Source organism: Aphelocoma coerulescens, unplaced genomic scaffold (assembly GCF_041296385.1).
Source record: "Aphelocoma coerulescens isolate FSJ_1873_10779 unplaced genomic scaffold, UR_Acoe_1.0 HiC_scaffold_39, whole genome shotgun sequence".
Lineage (NCBI taxonomy): Eukaryota > Metazoa > Chordata > Aves > Passeriformes > Corvidae > Aphelocoma > Aphelocoma coerulescens.
The window spans coordinates 2126079-2144608 of record NW_027183733.1 but is presented as its reverse complement, the minus strand read 5'-3'; the positions used below and the strand labels follow the sequence as shown (position 1 = coordinate 2144608).

At 54.1% G+C, this 18530-nt stretch overlaps 1 protein-coding gene across 1 annotated transcript in view; it reads left to right on the top strand.

The window, feature by feature from the left end:
- Positions 1–17731, top strand: part of LOC138101667 (centrosome-associated protein CEP250-like) — a 57776-nt gene extending 40045 nt beyond the window's left edge. The window contains exons 21-34 of the mRNA XM_068999441.1: positions 186–466; positions 1665–1824; positions 2403–2612; positions 3523–3610; positions 4210–4364; positions 5297–5638; positions 7616–7809; positions 9105–9195; positions 11542–11670; positions 12127–12407; positions 13606–13765; positions 14344–14587; positions 15199–15353; positions 17576–17731. Coding sequence (XP_068855542.1) covers positions 186–466; positions 1665–1824; positions 2403–2612; positions 3523–3610; positions 4210–4364; positions 5297–5638; positions 7616–7809; positions 9105–9195; positions 11542–11670; positions 12127–12407; positions 13606–13765; positions 14344–14587; positions 15199–15353; positions 17576–17731 — 2646 coding nt within the window. The remainder of the gene's footprint in view (positions 1–185; positions 467–1664; positions 1825–2402; positions 2613–3522; positions 3611–4209; positions 4365–5296; positions 5639–7615; positions 7810–9104; positions 9196–11541; positions 11671–12126; positions 12408–13605; positions 13766–14343; positions 14588–15198; positions 15354–17575) is intronic.
- Positions 17732–18530: the final 799 nt, after the last annotated feature.

The window sequence follows — 18530 nt, the reverse complement described above, 5'->3', positions numbered from 1 at the left end:
TTCAGGTGCCCTTGGTGGGCCACGTAGAGATTGAAACAAGTTGTCCGTATGCATTGTGAATCTGGTGCTCTGAGGACAGGGAGAAATGGAAAGTTGGCCTTTGCCTTTTCTCACAGCCTCTGCTGTGGCTGACAGTGACAGGCTGTGGCTGTAGCCTCTGACTGCTTTGTTCTGTTTGACTGGAGGTGGGAGAGTTGACATCTCAGCTGGCAGCCTCCAGAGAGTCCCAGGCAACGATTGTTCAGAGAGCCCGGCAAGATGTGAGGGAGGCCCAGAAGCAGTCAAGGCAGAAGCTGTTGCAGGTTGAGCAGCTCCAGAAGATGCTGGAGGAGGCAGAACATCAGAACAAGGAGCTGCAAGTGCACCTGAAGAACTTGGAGATGGAAAGGAGTCAATGGGAAGAAGTGGCACGCCAAAATTCGGGACTTTGGGCTTCCTTGAACACCCTAGAGAAGGAAAAAGCCAGGTAAATGAAAGCCTGTGGGACTCTGCCTTGTGGGAATGGATTCCCTCTTTGCCATCTTTGCACCTGCCAGGGGCTCTGGCAGCATTTCCTACGTGGCAGAGTTCTGAACTCTCCGTGCAGACGCGTCTGGTTGTCTGGATGTTGTGTTTCATTTTCTTTTCTTTCAAGCCTTCAGTTAGAGTTTTTCTGAAGACAAAGGCTTTTGGAGTAGCTCTTTCCCTCTAGGGGTGTGTTCTGTTGTGAGGTGGGTGTGCTAACACTGCCCAAGCTGCAGTGTAAGGAGCTGGACACATCCAGCAGCTCCGCCTTGGGTCCTGTAACTTGAAGCCTTTGGGATCTGGACCAGCCTGGCATGCTGATGCCTTTGCTTGGCAGAACCATCTCAAGGCCCTGATTGCTGACCTAGGCCAGATTCCCCTCAAAGGCACCCAAGAACCAAGAATGTCTCTGTTGCATCGTTCCTCAGAAAATGCCCCCAGGTGCCTGGGGGGGCTCAAGCAGGGTCCCTGCCAGCCTCCAGAGTCACAGGCAATACTGACTGTGCAAAGAATGCAAGAGACAAGACCAAGGTTAGCGGGGCCCCTCCAGCTGACCAAGTCCTGCCAGTCTTCATTGCCACAGGATTCTTCTTTCGAGAAGAAGACAAAGAAAGGGCAGGGCCCTCTTGCTTGCCTGCAGGTTTCTGCATCTTCCATCAGATTGTGCTCCAAGGCTCTGTTGCCACTTCTGCTATCGGCCTTTGTTTCTCCAGCTGGAAGTAGGATGGGTGCTGGTAGATCTTAGGGAACTTCCCCGAGATCCTCTGGCTGTAGGGTGCTGCTCCTCCTACCTGGACATACAAGATGGGGCAAGGAAATGTCTCTTCCATGTTGACCAAACCTTTCCCCCTTGGAGCCTGGGTAGTCAGAAGAAAACTCTTCCTCTCCCCTAATCTCTTCATGGCAAGACTTTGTTAGGTCTATATTCACATTCCCATCTCAAGAAGAAGGTAGGACATGTAGGCAGGAACTCCTCATTCTTTCATGAATAAAAGCAGAGTGGGCACATGCTGGGCTGTGACTGCAGGGGGAACAAACAAACAGCCACGTTGTTTAGACAAACCTCATCAGACAGAGCAGTTTTCCCCGAGGTGGTGCGAGTCCTAAGAGTTCCTAAAATGTGATACCGTGTAGTAATGAGTTGCATGCTTCCCTTTTAGGCTGCTTCTGTCTCTGGAGGAAAAGAACCTGTGCCTCAGAACACTGGAAGAAAAGAACCAGGCACTGAACAATCAGGTGTCTCAATTTCGTTCTGCTCTTCGCGAGGCCGAGCAGCTCTGTGCAAACCGCACAGGACAAGTGCTGAAGCTCAACGCCCAGGTAATCTGTGCCCTGGCGTCCTCTTCTCCAGGGACACACATCATCACCTTTGGCTTGGAGGCCCCAACTGCTTTCCCCTCCCAGCAGCATCCACTGCTGCCGTGTTCTGCCCCGGGGTGCTGCTGCACCCACAGGCCAAGGCTGGATCTGGTGTCTGCTGCCGATGTTTTCCTCCGTTCTCTCCCGGCTCCCAGCAGGAAATGTGGGAGGAGAAGCAGCAGCAGACTCCTTTGGAGCTTCTCCATCCCTCTGTTAGCAGTGTTGTCCCAGATGGAGTTGGTGCCTGTGCTGGGCACCGAGCAATGTGGGCACACAGACGTGGCTATGGCAGGCTGGGGAGGGCACTTCCAGCGCAGCCAGTTCAGCCGGTGTTCAGAGCTGCAGCCTCAAGGATGCCCATTGGCTCCCTTTCCCTATTTTCAGGACACTTGTTTCCATTGGAATCCTTGGCTCTGTGCCTTCTGTTTTGGGCATGTTTTTTTGCCTGAAGTCATTTCTCCTTTGTTACTTGCTCTACTGCCTGCTCTGCTGCCTCAGGAGCAGCCCTGTCCCTGAGGCTCTGTGCATCCATCTTCCAGATGCGGGCCCTGCAGAAGGCAGTGCTGGAGATGGAGGCTACCCAGGCAACTCGAGAGAAGCAGCTGCTGCAGGAGCTGGAGGAGTCCCGAGCAGGAGAACGGAGCTTGAGGGACTCTGTGCAGGTGCTGGAGGCTGAGGTGTCTGAGCTGCGTAGGAAGCTCCAGAGCTCTGAGAACAGAGCAGAGGCCTTGGCCACAAAGTGTCAGCAGGCCAGTGGTGCTCACCAGGAAACTCAATCCCAGCTGGACAAACTGCTCCTGGTTCTCCACCACGTGATCAGGGATAGCAGAGACTTGGTCACCTGGAGCTCAGGCAAGTGTGGGAGGCTGGGAGAGCAGGTGGAGCGAGGGGGTGGTTCCTGGTCATCCTGGTATGACACACTCACCCTGTCAGTTCAGGCTGACTCAGGCCTTGGGAAGTCTTGTCTCCCTGCAGAGACACAAGTCCATGTTTGTTTGTAGAGAAGTGATTAGAGTCAGAAGGGAGAAGGGCCCAAGTCCTGTCAAGCCACAGGGCCCATGCAGTTGTCTTTGGGGCAGTGCTGACATTAGTGGTCATCAAAATAACGTCAGCCTGTGACACACATCCTGCTGCAAGGCGAGCTCTAGGACAATGACAAAGGCACCTCCTCCTAGGTAGAAAGAGGCCTTGTTTGTTGGAGACTGTTGGATTAAATCTTGAAAGAGAATGTCTTCTCTTTTCAGAAAAGGGTCATGTCTTGGGCCTAAGTGCTTCTCAGGATGGGGATGTCCCCGCAGAGCTCACAGTGGACAGAGTGTCAGCAGCTCTGCAAGACCTGCAGCAGCACCTGGAGCATTCCCAGAAAGATCTGGTAATATGCACCCAGAAATCCTGTCCTGCTGCTGGGCTGCTGGACAAGCAGAGTGCCAAGGCCAGGATGGGTGGAAGTTCTTGTAGGGGGGTTGTCTCACTAGCATGGGGAGGAAGGAGGATCACGATCACATCTACCAGTACGGTCCAGCTGCCCTCTCCCACCTGGGCTATTTCTGCTTTAGTGTTTGTAGCCCTTTGTCTCCTGCCAGCAGTGGCACTGACAGGTGATTCTGTTCCTCTTGCCTCTTCCAGAATGATGCAAGGAAGAAGATACAGGCCTTGGAGCTGGAGCTGGGCATGGGGCAGGCTGAGAGGGACAATCTCAGAGCCAGCAATCAGGAGCTGCTGAAACAGTTGGAAGAAATTCAAGCAGGTACAGCTTCACCTCTCCCACCCGCTGCCCCATCCTGTCCCAGCAGGGATCTCTGATGCCACACAGAGGAAAAGGGCAGTGCCCAGAGATGGCAGAGGGGAAGAACAACCAGCAGGAGATTTCTCCATCCAGTGCCAGTGAAAGCTTTTTCTCGAGGAAGATGCCGTGGCTGGCAGTGCCATCTGGCTGTGCTATGGCTGATCCCGTGCACAGGTGGTGCCTTTCAGGTGCTGTGTCTGTGCTGAGGAGCTGTAGCTGGATGCCTCAGCTCGATTCCCCCCAACTCCAGGCCCTGCCAGAGCCCCCAGGCTATTGGCCTCTCTGGAGCAGGGCTGCACAGGCATCCCCGCTCCTTTGTCTCTCTTGGACTGCTCACTCTGCACAAGCCCAAGAGTAAAGACACTTTCCTATTCCTCTGAACCTTGCCCCTTGGAGTCCTGCTTTTTTCTCCTTCATTTCTGTCAGCTTTGGAAGCCCTTGCGGCCTTAGGGGCTGGCAAACACAGGCAGGCCAAGAAGACAGTGCTGTTGTCCCTGCAGGATGCACATCAGTTTGCCTTTGCTTTGCTGTTCTCATTCTCCTTCTCCTTCCTGCTGCAGCGATGTGGAGGGCAGAACACCAGAAGACCTCTCGAGAAACTGCCCTGGAGAAAGAGGCCATTGCCCTGAAGGAAGAGGGTGTGACTCTTTGTCAGGAGGTGGCATCTCTGCAGAGGAAACTGGAGAGCCTGGAGAAGGAAAGGAAGGATGTGCTGGTGAGAACGGCAGATGCCATGAAGGGCCATTTCCTAGCTATGTTTGGCCCTTGTGTTAATAGTTCTAAGGAGCACCTCTTTCCAGCTGAGCTTTTCAAACTGCATTCTTCTGAATAAGGAGGAAAAGATGTCGTAGTCATGTCAAAGCCAGTTAGTGCTGAGGCTGCTGGTTTTCCTCCATGCTGGAGTTTTGTGCCCTGTAGTTCTCAATGTCCACACTGTCTCTATGGACATTGCATGGTCTGGGCAATTCCTCGTGTCCAAACCCACGTCCAGATTTCAAATACCTGGACCTGGAACGAGAGGTGAGAAGGCCAAGTTTGCTGTTAATAGAAAGGTGTTTGGCCTTGGCCATCAGAGAGCAGCCAGTGGGGAGAAAAGAGAGAAAAGCAAAGTGCTGATGCAGATAAGGACGTGTGCCTGCAAGGGGAGAACTCGTCCTGAGTGGCAGCAGAGAATGACAGACTGATGTGGCCATTGCTGCTCCAAGAGAGGGCAGTGGGGCTCTCGGGGATGGTGCCATGGAAACTCTACACAGGAGAGCTCAAAAACCACTCCTGTCACCCCAGCTGCAGGGAATGAAATGTTGGGGGTGTTTGCTCTTCCCTTTCTCCCTGCTGGAGAGCACATCCTCATGGCACCGCCTAAATCCTGCTTAGCGTGGACTTGGAATCCTGGCTGCAGTTCTGGCAGCTGCTCCCCAAAGGAACACTCGAGTGGAGCTGCAAGAGGTCGGGGAAGGGCAGAAAGGGAGCTGGGATGGGCTGAGTGAGCTGGGAAAGACTCAGCGTCAAGGGCGGTCCCAGCAAAGGTCTGAGGCATCCCGAGAGGCAGAGAGAGAGGGGCAGCCTTTGCCTGCCTGTGGCAGGAGTCCTGATCTGGTATGAAAAGCAAACTGAGAGAGGGAATGAGTGACCTCCCTGTTTTGGCAGCGTGAACGGGAATTGTACGAGGAGCAGATGAGAGATCTGAAAAAGAAGAATGAAATGAAAACACCGGAGATGCGAAGTGTCAAGGAAAACACCCAACAACTGGAAGTGGAGAGGGAAGCCAAGCAGGAACAGTTGGAGCATGGGGCTGCTGCTTTGAAGGAATGGCAAGAGACCGCTCAAGTCCTGAGTGTTGCACTGACCAAGAGTGAAATTTCCAAAGGGGCTCTGAAGAAAGACCTGGACATCTTGAAGGAAAGGCTTTGTCTCCAGGTAGGCACTGGCACTGATCTTCAGTCCACTGCAACGTCTCTCAAAGATTCCAATGAAGTTTCCCATGAAGAGGTGGGATTCTAAATCCCTGTCAGTCTAGGCCTGCTTGGGCAAAGCAGCCCGGGCTGCAGCAGGCAGCCTTGTGTGTCTGCCTGGCTCCAGCCAGAGACCATTGGCTGCCAGATTGTTTGCTGGCATGCCTGGAATGACTGAGGCAGCTCTGGAGCTGCTGTTCAAATCAGCTCCAGGCCAAAAGCTGGGCATGGGGAATTGCTTCTCCCGTGCCCAGGCAAGGGGAGGCAACATGTGTGGGTTGGATTTGGTGTGGAAAGGAATGGAGCAGGTGAGCAGAGTGATGGACTGAAGTGAGCAGAGTTCTGTAGCGAGGGCTGAAGAGCAGCTGCACTGCTGGAGCTTCGAGGATGCTTCCCGAGATGGAGATTTCTGAGGGACAGCTCTTGTGGTGTTTGAAATAAGGGAATCATCTCCTCTCTGAATACCCAGCAGGCTGTTGGAGCAGAGGGCAAGCGGCTGTCTGAGCACTCCAGGAGGGGTGTGGAATGTGTGCGGGACCAGGTTGCAGCAGCAGCAGCAGACAAGCCAGAGAAGCGTGAGCTCAGGAGAACTTTTGAGGTAAAGTGGGCTTTCACTGCCTCTGCAGAGCCTCAGGCTCCTCTGGATCATGACTCGTGTGCCCAGGCAGTGCTTTGGAGTCCTCTGCTTGTTTCCTTGCCTCTCCCTGTCCCTGCTGTGGGCACACCCCTTTGTTTGTTCTCTCTGTTGTGGCAGCCCATGGCTTTCACAAAGGCACCTTCACTCCGCTGCCTCCCTCCCTGGCCCCGTGTCCCCGGACACACACTGGCCTCTCCTGCACAGCCCCCAGCGAGAGCTCTTTGCCCCCAGTGCTGTCTGGTGCAATTGAGGGTCTGTGAGCAGAGATCTCCTTGCCTTGATGTCCAGAGGTCCTTTTGCCCCATGTTTGCTGACAGGTTTCTGTGACCCTTTCTCCCATCCAACCTGCAGGTGGAACCTGAAGGGAGGAGTGTCCAGAGAATCTTTGGGAATGTTTACCTCTCGGATACCATTAGAGTGGATGCTCCCCCGTCTTCCCAGCACAGCAGGTCGACTTCTGGACAGGTGAGAACATCATCTTCCTTGGTGGGAGGAACACAACCCTTGGCAAGGCACATGTCCCTCAGAAAGCAGAGTAGCAGCTGTGAGCTGAGCTGTTTTCCCCAAGCCAGGCAAGCCCTGAGCGCTGCTCCCAGGGCTGGCAGCTCCTCTGCTCCAGAGCAGACAGAGGGCACCGTGCTGGAGCTGCTGTGGCTGCACCCGCTGCAGAGCCAGCAGGAGGTGGGAGCAGCTGGCTCTCTGCTGCCAGCCAGCCCAGCAGCCACAAGCCCGTGGTGTCAGGAAAGAAGAGTTGGAGGAGTTTCGTGGCCTCAGCAGTGCTTGAAGGCTCATTCTCCCCGTGGGCTTCGTTGCCCACATTGTGCTCTGCTCCCATGTGGAATGCTCTGAAGTTTGGGAGAAGGAGAGTTTGCTCCCTGTCCCTGGGCTGGCTGTGCAGGAGCTTGCTGTTCAGATCAGCTCCAGGCCAAAAGCCGGGCATGGGGATCTGCTTCTCCCTTGCCCAGGCAAGGGGAGGCAACACGTGGGGGTGAGCAGTGATGGACTGAAGTGAGCAGAGTTCTGTAGCGAGGGCTGAACAGCAGCTGCACTGCTGGTGCTTAGAGTCAAGTGTATTGGCAGTTGTGGAAGATGCAGTATTTTTGGGTGACAACACAGAATTTGGGGCAGGGATGTTTGTTGGGAAGGAGCAATCTGGTGCCAGGCAAGCCAGCAGGGCCTGACACAGCACTTCCAAGGTAACAGTGCCAGAGGCTTTTGGCAGCCCAGGGTATCGGAGCTGCAGAGGGCAGATGCTGTGAAACTTTGAGCCCAGAGCACGGGAGCTCCCTGTCCTCTGGCTGCCTGCGAGGTGGCACTGGCTGGCTCTGCACAGGGCTCCTGAGGAAGGGCTCGAGCTGTACCTTGTCCTGCTTCCAGGTTTCCCAGGAGCAAGAGTCATTGAGCAGGGCTCTGGAGCAGCTGCACCAGGAGCCCTCTGGCCAAGGGCACGCACTGGCCCAGGTGTGCAGAGAGAAGGAGCTGCTGGGCCGGGAGAAGGCTGCCCTTGAGGGCCGACTGGCAGCCATGGAGCGTCACCAACAAGACCTTTCCAAGCAGCTGGCAGAGACCAGGTAAAGGCAGGGAGGAGACCCTTTCCGGATGCTTTTACCTTGCATGGACAGAAAATGGAAGTCTCAAGAAAAAGAAATATGCCACAATGTGAAGGTTATTTTTCTGACATCTAAAGCCAGCAAAGCTGTTGTGAGCCTTGGGCTCCTGTTTGTGCCGCCAAGCACACTCGTGTGGGAAGTCAAAAGCAAGCCACCCGGCCCTGAATTGAGTAGTACTTAAACCATGCAGCTGTTGAGTGAAACCTCAAGTTTCTCTTGGGTTTAGTTCCTTGTGCTGGGCATTGAACATCCCTCTTTCCTTCCTAAGTAGCTTGACACAATCCTGATCTTCAGAACTGAAGCTTCATCTTCAGAACTCCAGGCTCTGACCTTGGGATGTTGGCAGTAGCATGCTGCCATTCAGGGGGAAGCCAGAGGCTCCTGCTGAAAATGCTGAGGGCCTTCTGCTTCCAAGCACACTCTTGAGAAGTGTGAGGCAGGACCTAGAGCTGCTTAGAGAGCAGCAGGGAAACCTCTTTGGAATTGTTGACAGCCCCTGGGGATTCTTGCTGTGTTGATGGGCACCCACCTGTCAAACCTGCCAAGGTCCTTTTGGATGGTCCCTCTCACTCTCCAAAGAAGGACAAGACTTGGGCTACTGCCTGCTTAGCTGGCAACACTAAAAGAAAGGTGGCAAGTCTATTCCTTGACCGTGCAGGAGCTTAAACTGCAGTCTCTGCATTCAGGTAGTTGTTGTTCAGACAACATGGTGTTCTGAATTTTTACAAGTGCTGCCATGACCATGAGATTTTACTGTATCATGCAAAGTAGTTCTGAAGTCTCTTAAATACAGAGTGTCTGGAAAATTATGTACCTTTATGTCCATGATGAAGAGAGTTAACAAGTCAGGAGTGAGCCAGGACGAGAGTCTGTTCTGTCCCCCTGCAGAGCAGCTTGGAAGTGCTGATGAGAGAAGGGCTGTGAGCAGAGGCTGGGCTTTTGCTCCTCGGCCCAGCCTGTGTGGGCACAGCTAGCCAGGGTCATAGGTCAGGAAGAGCAGCTGAAGGTTCGGCTGTTGAGGTCACGTTGGGCTGGGCTGTCTGTGCTGTGCCAGGCCATAAGGAAGGCCTGGGCACTCCCTCAGAGGGCCCTGCTTTGCTACTGAAATGGCACAAATGGGCCTTCTCTGTACAAGTTTCCATGCGACCCGTTTTGCATTCTCAGGCCTGGGCATCTTGAGCCACGTTGTCCTGGAATAACTGCCCGGGAGTGTCAGGAGCGAGCAGCTCATGTCTCTCCGTATTTGCAACCTGTAGGTCAGCGAAGGAGAGCCTGGAATCCAGCCTGTTTGCTGCTCAGCAGCAGATATCCCAGCTGGAGATCACCAGCAACCATCTGGAGGCTCAAGTGCTCACAGTCACACAGGCCAAGGAGGCGCTACAAGGTGAGAACCTCGTGTGCTTTGTTTGTGGTGCCGCCCCACCTAGAGAAGCTGCTGTAAAGCCTCCTCTGTCTGCAGGGCTTCTGAGGAGCGGTGGCGCTGGAGGCAGGGCCCTCCTACGCTGACACTGAAAGGGCCTGAGTCAGTAAAGGCAGTAAAGACTCTGAATCTTGCTGTTGGTCGTGTTTGCAGGAGAAGTGAAGTGCCTCCAACGTGAGCTGGAAGCAGAGAGAGCTCTCAGGAAGCAGGAGCAGGAAGACACAGCACAACAGCTCTTGCAGGTAGAGCAGCAGTGTCACGAAAGCCTCAGGCTTCAGGGAACTGCTCAGCAGGTGGAAATAAACAAGCTCCTGCAAGACCTGGTAGGTGACAATACGCTTCTGAATTGTCCAAGCTGGCCCTGGGGGCTGGTTTAGCACCAGCAGAGCCTGAGGGTGTGAAAGGGCAGCAGTCCTCTGCCAGAGGCCTCCCGCTGCTGGGCCGGGCAGGAGAGGCGGCGGCTCGGACTTGGAGGCGCGTGAAGACCCACAGGATGGTGCTGGGCCAGTAAATGCAGCCACGGCTTCCGTGAGGGCGTAAGGCGAGTTCCAGAGCAGCTTGGGCAGTGCCCACCCAAAGCGTGGCGGCCCAGGGCAGGATCTTCCCCGAGTCCCACCTGCCACGGAGCAGATGCCAGCGTGGAGCAGATGCCAACAGTGCTGCTGGCTGCAGGCGTGGGAACTCGGTTCCTGTCTTGCTGTGCTCCCACGGTGGACAGAGGGATTAGCTTTGGGCTGGAAGCAAATGGAACAGGCCCCGGTCCTTCAGTCCTTGTGACTGGGGCATCAGGGTGCCAGAAGGTGACACCTCCTTTTCTGAATGGTTGGACTCAATGCTTGTGCAGGTCTTTCCCAACAGAAATGATTCCATGGTTCTGGGATCCTTGCACCTGCTGAGCCTCCTTTTAAATTCCCTGACAGGACACGGTTTCTGGAGAGCAGAGAGCCAGTGCTGTTGTCTTTTCAGGTTGGGGTTTGTGGGAGGGATGAAGCTTCACGTTTTTCAGCGAGGAGCTTGCCTGGGGACTTCAACTTGAAGATTTTTCCAAACCTCCTCAGGCAATTGAGCGGGAAAGGTACCATGCAGACATACAGGAGATGCTGCAGCAATGGGGAAAAGAGAAGGCAGAGAGAGAGCAGGAGCACCAGAAGGTGCTGTTTGAGATGAGGCAGAAAGTTGCCACCCTGCAGGCTCAAAGACAAGAGGAACAAACTAGATTTGAAAATGCCAAGCGAGAGGTAATGATTGTGCAAGGAGAATTGGTGTGATTTTTTGCAAGGCTGGAGCTGTGGGAGATGGCAGGCTATGGGGCTGTGTGGAGCATGCCCTCCATGTCTTCTACATTGAATTTGGGGAGGTGAAAGGTGAACAGGGCTATCTTTGGGCCCAGGAATGAGCCCTCTCACAGGAAGCCCGGCAGAAACATCAGCTTTCCGTTGGGATTTTTGTGCTGCTCTTGTGCTCTGTTTTCCTAAGACTTACCTCGGAGGATCTTCACTGTTCTCTTAAGGGTCCTCTTTTGGTGTGTACTGGTCGGTGTCCATAGCCAAACTGAGTTTGTAGGACTTTTCTTTTGTGGGCACAGGGAGGGCGCAGCGGGAACGCTGACAAGAGACAAATCTTTTTAAAGACTCGCCTGGAGTATTTCTGAACAGCAACCCAGAGATGTCTCCTGGGCTGTGTTCTAAGTCACTCTCTGGGAAGCTGTGTCCCCCCCAGGGCAGACAGTGGCCCAGGGGAGCAGCAGCCGAGTGCTCTGAGAGCGCGTGAGCCCATCAGTCTTTGCCTCTTGCCACACAGAGTTTGCAGGGGAAGTGTCAAGCCCTCTGCTCTTTCCTTCTGTGCAGGTCCTGCTGGAAAAGCAGAAGGAGAAGAATTCTTTATCAGAGACACTGCTCCAAACTCGGGGACAGCTAAGCCAAGCCTGCCAGCAGGTGCAGCAGCTCAGGCAGGAGGTGAAAGAGCAGCAAGAGAAGGGGCAGGTAAGTCTGAGCAGGCAGGGAACAGAGTGCAGGGCAGTGGCAAGGGCACAAAAGGCAGGTGCTGGGAGTCAGGAGGCAAGGGCTGCTTCAGGCCCTGGCAGCACAGAGCCTGGCAAGCTCCAGAGCTCAGGCCCGGGAAGCAAGGCTTACAATGGAAGCAGAGCTGGGTAGAGAAGCCAAAAGAAGTCGCTGAAGGAATGGGATTTTGAGAGAGCAAGTGGGAAAAGCTGAGCCTGAGGGCAGGTCGCAGGAAGTTGCTCTGCATTTTGTTGCCAGACCATCCAGGCAAAGCTGCAAGCTGAGCTGCAGAAAGCTCGGAGGGGAATCCAGGCAGCGCAGAAGAGGCACAAGGAAGAACTACGAGGCATCAAAGAGGAAATGAATCTCCTCCTTGAGCAGAGGGAGGCTCTACAAAAGCAGGTGAGTGAAACAGCAGAGGCACCGCAGCATCCAGCAGGGGGTCTGTGCCCTTCTTGCTTTTCCATGGCAGAGCAGCAGCTGCTGGGGTGGTCCCTGGGGCTGCCTCGTGCTCTGGGCTCCTTGGCAGCTGCTCTGAAGGACCCTCGGTGCTCTGCTGAATCTCAGCTGCTGCCCTGGACAGCTGGGCTAGTCCTCTGGGCTGTTGGCCAGCAACCATCAGCACGGATTCCTGCTGGCCTCTTCTTGCTGGCCTTGGTGTGGGAGGTGCTTTTTCAGGTGCCCTTGGTGGGCCACGTAGAGATTGAAACAAGTTGTCCGTATGCATTGTGAATCTGGTGCTCTGAGGACAGGGAGAAATGGAAAGTTGGCCTTTGCCTTTTCTCACAGCCTCTGCTGTGGCTGACAGTGACAGGCTGTGGCTGTAGCCTCTGACTGCTTTGTTCTGTTTGACTGGAGGTGGGAGAGTTGACATCTCAGCTGGCAGCCTCCAGAGAGTCCCAGGCAACGATTGTTCAGAGAGCCCGGCAAGATGTGAGGGAGGCCCAGAAGCAGTCAAGGCAGAAGCTGTTGCAGGTTGAGCAGCTCCAGAAGATGCTGGAGGAGGCAGAACATCAGAACAAGGAGCTGCAAGTGCACCTGAAGAACTTGGAGATGGAAAGGAGTCAATGGGAAGAAGTGGCACGCCAAAATTCGGGACTTTGGGCTTCCTTGAACACCCTAGAGAAGGAAAAAGCCAGGTAAATGAAAGCCTGTGGGACTCTGCCTTGTGGGAATGGATTCCCTCTTTGCCATCTTTGCACCTGCCAGGGGCTCTGGCAGCATTTCCTACGTGGCAGAGTTCTGAACTCTCCGTGCAGACGCGTCTCGTTATCTGGATGTTGTGTTTCATTTTCTTTTCTTTCAAGCCTTCAGTTAGAGTTTTTCTGAAGACAAAGGCTTTTGGAGTAGCTCTTTCCCTCTAGGGGTGTGTTCTGTTGTGAGGTGGGTGTGCTAACACTGCCCAAGCTGCAGTGTAAGGAGCTGGACACATCCAGCAGCTCCGCCTTGGGTCCTGTAACTTGAAGCCTTTGGGATCTGGACCAGCCTGGCATCCTGATGCCTTTGCTTGGCAGAACCATCTCAAGGCCCTGATTGCTGACCTAGGCCAGATTCCCCTCAAAGGCACCCAAGAACCAAGAATGTCTCTGTTGCATCGTTCCTCAGAAAATGCCCCCAGGTGCCTGGGGGGGCTCAAGCAGGGTCCCTGCCAGCCTCCAGAGTCACAGGCAATACTGACTGTGCAAAGAATGCAAGAGACAAGACCAAGGTTAGCGGGGCCCCTCCAGCTGACCAAGTCCTGCCGGTCTTCAGTGCCACTGGATTCTTCTTTTGAGAAGAAGACAAAGAAAGGGCAGGGCCCTCTTGCTTGCCTGCAGGTTTCTGCATCTTCCATCAGGTTGTGCTCCAAGGCTCTGTTGCCACTTCTGCTATCGGCCTTTGTTTCTCCAGCTGGAAGTAGGATGGGTGCTGGTAAATCTTAGGGAACTTCCCCGAGATCCTCTGGCTGTAGGGTGCTGCTCCTCCTACCTGGACATACAAGATGGGGCAAGGAAATGTCTCTTCCATGTTGACCAAACCTTTCCCCCTTGGAGCCTGGGTAGTCAGAAGAAAACTCTTCCTCTCCCCTAATCTCTTCATGGCAAGACTTTGTTAGGTCTATATTCACATTCCCATCTCAAGAAGAAGGTAGGACATGTAGGCAGGAACTCCCCATTCTTTCATGAATAAAAGCAGAGTGGGCACATGCTGGGCTGTGACTGCAGGGGGAACAAACAAACAGCCACGTTGTTTAGACAAACCTCATCAGACAGAGCAGTTTTCCCCGAGGTGGTGCAAGTCCTAAGAGTTCCTAAAATGTGATACCGTGTAGTAATGAGTTGCATGCTTCCCTTTTAGGCTGCTTCTGTCTCTGGAGGAAAAGAACCTGTGCCTCAGAACACTGGAAGAAAAGAACCAGGCACTGAACAATCAGGTGTCTCAATTTCGTTCTGCTCTTCGCGAGGCCGAGCAGCTCTGTGCAAACCGCACAGGACAAGTGCTGAAGCTCAACACCCAGGTAATCTGTGCCCTGGCGTCCTCTTCTCCAGGGACACACATCATCACCTTTGGCTTGGAGGCCCCAACTGCTTTCTCCTCCCAGCAGCATCCACTGCTGCCGTGTTCTGCCCCGGGGTGCTGCTGCACCCACAGGCCAAGGCTGGATCTGGTGTCTGCTGCCGATGTTTTCCTCCGTTCTCTCCCGGGTCCCAGCAGGAAATGTGGGAGGAGAAGCAGCAGCAGACTCCTTTGGAGCTTCTCCATCCCTCTGTTAGCAGTGTTGTCCCAGATGGAGTTGGTGCCTGTGCTGGGCACCGAGCAATGTGGGCACACAGACGTGGCTATGGCAGGCTGGGGAGGGCACTTCCAGCGCAGCCAGTTCAGCCGGTGTTCAGAGCTGCAGCCTCAAGGATGCCCATTGGCTCCCTTTCCCTATTTTCAGGACACTTGTTTCCATTGGAATCCTTGGCTCTGTGCCTTCTGTTTTGGGCATGTTTTTTTGCCTGAAATCATTTCTCCTTTGTTGCTTGCTCTACTGCCTGCTCTGCTGCCTCAGGAGCAGCCCTGTCCCTGAGGCTCTGTGCATCCATCTTCCAGATGCCGGCCGAGCTGGAAGCAGTGATCGAGAAGGCGGCTCCCCAGCCTACTCAGGAGAAGCAGGAGCTGGAAACTGAGGGGTCTGAGCTGCATGTGAGGCTCCAGAGCTCTGAGGAAAGAGCAGAGGCCATGGCCACGCAGTGTAAGACTTTGGAGCTGGAGCTGAGGGAGGTGCAGGCTCAGATAGACCATCTGAAGGCTCGCAACCAGGAGCTGCAGCAGGAGTTGGAGGAAAGTGAGCAAGGTAGAGCTTCTCCTCTCGCACCCACTGCCCCATCCTGTCTTGCCAGCAGGGCTCTCTGATCCCATGCAGAGGAAAAGTGCCCAGAGATGGCAGAGGGGAAGAACAACCAGCAGGAGATTTCTCCATCCAGTGCCAGTGAAAGCTTTTTCTCGAGAAAGATGCTGTGGCTGGCAGTGCCATCTGGCTGTGCTATGGCTGATCCCGTGCACAGGTGGTGCCTTTCAGGTGCTGTGTCTGTGCTGAGGAGCTGTAGCTGGATGCCTCAGCTCGATTCCCCCCAACTCCAGGCCCTGCCAGAGCCCCCAGGCTATTGGCCTCTCTGGAGCAGGGCTGCACAGGCATCCCCGCTCCTTTGTCTCTCTTGGACTGCTCACTCTGCACAAGCCCAAGAGTAAAGACACTTTCCTATTCCTCTGAACCTTGCCCCTTGGATTCCTGCTTTTTTCTCTGCCTTGAAGTTTCCTTCATTTCTGTCAGCTTTGGAAGCCCTTGTGGCCTTAGGGGCTGGCAAACACAGGCAGGCCAAGAAGACAGTGCTGTTGTCCCTGCAGGATGCACATCAGTTTGCCTTTGCTTTGCTGTTCTCATTCTCCTTCTCCTTCCTGCCGCAGCGATGTGGAGGGCAGAACACCAGAAGACCTCTCGAGAAACTGCCCTGGAGAAAGAGGCCATTGCCCTGAAGGAAGAGGGTGTGACTCTTTGTCAGGAGGTGGCATCTCTGCAGAGGAAACTGGAGAGCCTGGAGAAGGAAAGGAAGGATGTGCTGGTGAGAACGGCAGATGCCATGAAGGGCCATTTCCTAGCTATGTTTGGCCCTTGTGTTAATAGTTCTAAGGAGCACCTCTTTCCAGCTGAGCTTTTCAAACTGCATTCTTCTGAATAAGGAGGAAAAGATGTCGTAGTCATGTCAAAGCCAGTTAGTGCTGAGGCTGCTGGTTTTCCTCCATGCTGGAGTTTTGTGCCCTCTAGTTCTCAATGTCCACACTGTCTCTATGGACATTGCATGGTCTGGGCAATTCCTCGTGTCCAAACCCACGTCCAGATTTCAAATACCTGGACCTGGAACGAGGGGTGAGAAGGCCAAGTTTGCTGTTAATAGAAAGGTGTTTGGCCTTGGCCATCAGAGAGCAGCCAGTGGGGAGAAAAGAGAGAAAAGCAAAGTGCTGATGCAGATAAGGACGTGTGCCTGCAAGGGGAGAACTCGTCCTGAGTGGCAGCAGAGAATGACAGACTGATGTGGCCATTGCTGCTCCAAGAGAGGGCAGTGGGGCTCTCGGGGATGGTGCCATGGAAACTCTACACAGGAGAGCTCAAAAACCACTCCTGTCACCCCAGCTGCAGGGAATGAAATGTTGGGGGTGTTTGCTCTTCCCTTTCTCCCTGCTGGAGAGCACATCCTCATGGCACTGCCTAAATCCTGCTTAGCGTGGACTTGGAATCCTGGCTGCAGTTCTGGCAGCTGCTCCCCAAAGGAACACTCGAGTGGAGCTGCAAGAGGTCGGGGAAGGGCAGAAAGGGAGCTGGGATGGGCTGAGTGAGCTGGGAAAGACTCAGCGTCAAGGGCGGTCCCAGCAAAGGTCTGAGGCATCCCGAGAGGCAGAGAGAGAGGGGCAGCCTTTGCCTGCCTGTGGCAGGAGTCCCGATCTGGTATGAAAAGCAAACCGAGAGAGGGAATGAGTGACCTCCCTGTTTTGGCAGCGTGAACGGGAATTGTACGAGGAGCAGATGAGGGATCTGAAAAAGAAGAATGAAATGAAAACACTTGAAATTTCAAGAAAGGAAACAACGCAACAATTGGACGCTGAAAATGAAAGAAAACAGGAGGAGTTGGAGCATGGGGCTGCTGCTTTGAAGGAAGGCAGAGGAAATGCTCAAGTCCTGTGTGCTCCACTGGCCAAGTGTAAAATTGCCAAAGAGGCTCTGAAGAAACACTCAGCCTTTCTGCAGGGAAAGAGTCATCCCCAGGTAGGCACTGGCACTGATCTTCAGTCCACTGCAACGTCTCTCAAAGATTCCAATGAAGTTTCCCATGAAGAGGTGGGATTCTAAATCCCTGTCAGTCTAGGCCTGCTTGGGCAAAGCAGCCCGGGCTGCAGCAGGCAGCCTTGTGTGTCTGCCTGGCTCCAGCCAGAGACCATTGGCTGCCAGATTGTTTGCTGGCACGCCTGGAACGACTGAGGCAGCTCTGGAGCTGCTGTTCAAATCAGCTCCAGGCCAAAAGCTGGGCATGGGGAATTGCTTCTCCTGTGCCCAGGCAAGGGCAGGCAACACGTGTGGGTTGGATTTGGTGTGGAAAGGAATGGAGCAGGTGAGCAGAGTGATGGACTGAAGTGAGCAGAGTTCTGTAGCGAGGGCTGAAGAGCAGCTGCACTGCTGGAGCTTCGAGGATGCTTCCCGAGATGGAGATTTCTGAGGGACAGCTCTTGTGGTGTTTGAAATAAGGGAATCATCTCCTCTCTGAACACCCAGCAGGCTGTTGTAGCAGAAGGCAAGCGGCTGTCTGAGCACTCCAGGAGGGGTGTGGAATGTGTGCGGGACCAGGTTGCAGCAGCAGCAGCAGACAAGCCAGAGAAGCGTGAGCTCAGGAGAACTTTTGAGGTAAAGTGGGCTTTCACTGCCTCTGCAGAGCCTCAGGCTCCTCTGGATCATGACTCGTGTGCCCAGGCAGTGCTTTGGAGTCCTCTGCTTGTTTCCTTGCCTCTCCCTGTCCCTGCTGTGGGCACACCCCTTTGTTTGTTCTCTCTGTTGTGGCAGCCCATGGCTTTCACAAAGGCACCTTCACTCCGCTGCCTCCCTCCCTGGCCCCGTGTCCCCGGACACACACTGGCCTCTCCTGCACAGCCCCCAGCGAGAGCTCTTTGCCCCCAGTGCTGTCTGGTGCAATTGAGGGTCTGTGAGCAGAGATCTCCTTGCCTTGATGTCCAGAGGTCCTTTTGCCCCATGTTTGCTGACAGGTTTCTGTGACCCTTTCTCCCATCCAACCTGCAGGATGAACATGAAGGGAGGAGAATCAGAACTTTTTGGAGAGTGTTCCCCCCAGACTACTTTACATTGCCTGTCTCCCAGTCTGACCAGAAAAATGCATCAACCTCTGAAAGACAAGAGTCCTCCAGTAGCTCAGGGGAGCTGCAGCCCCCGTGCTGAGGCACAGCCTGTGGAGAAAGGGGTCAGTGGCCAGAATGCGTGCTTTGGGAATCAGAGCTGGGTTCCTAAATCCTGTCGGAACTCTCTCTCCCAGACCTGTGGTGGCTGAGGGTTGTATGAGGGAAGGGTTTGCCAGCCATGAACTGGACTTGTTGATCATCTGAGCTCCGTTCAGGGGCAGTGTGGGAGCCTGTTCCTTTCCCCTTCCCCAAGGGCAGAGTGTTGGTGAGGGCTGGAGTTGGAGGCTGTGTCTGCCCCCACAGCCGGTACCGTGGGGCTGCGGATGCTCCTGCCCACGTGGGCTTGTCTGAGCTGGGCTTTCTGCCTCTTTCAGGTGTCCTTGCTGCAGTCACAGCTGGCCCGAGACCGGCAGGAACCCCTGGAGAGCTGTGCAGGGAGCAGGCAGGAGATGCTCTCGTTGAGTCACAAGGACCTCCTTACTTCCTAGGCTTGTCAGAGAGGAGACAGGGTGCAGCTGCATGCAGTCGTAGCCTCAGATTTTGTCCATAGTTTATGTTTAAAGGATTGCAGGTGTAATTGTAGGATTGTAGGATAATAGGTGTAATTGAACCTTTATACAACTGTGTTCCATAGGATGAAGGATATATTTATAGAAAAATAAAGTGTTTATTACGACTACACAAAAAGACCTTTATCAGAGTTATTGACTACCCAGTACAGAGAACTATAACTTCCGGTAGAGTGCATTATATTTGAAGCAACATGGAAGCAGTTATATTCAAGCCAGCAAAACCAATTAATAATTAAAGATTGATGCTTCTCACCCAAACCAATGACC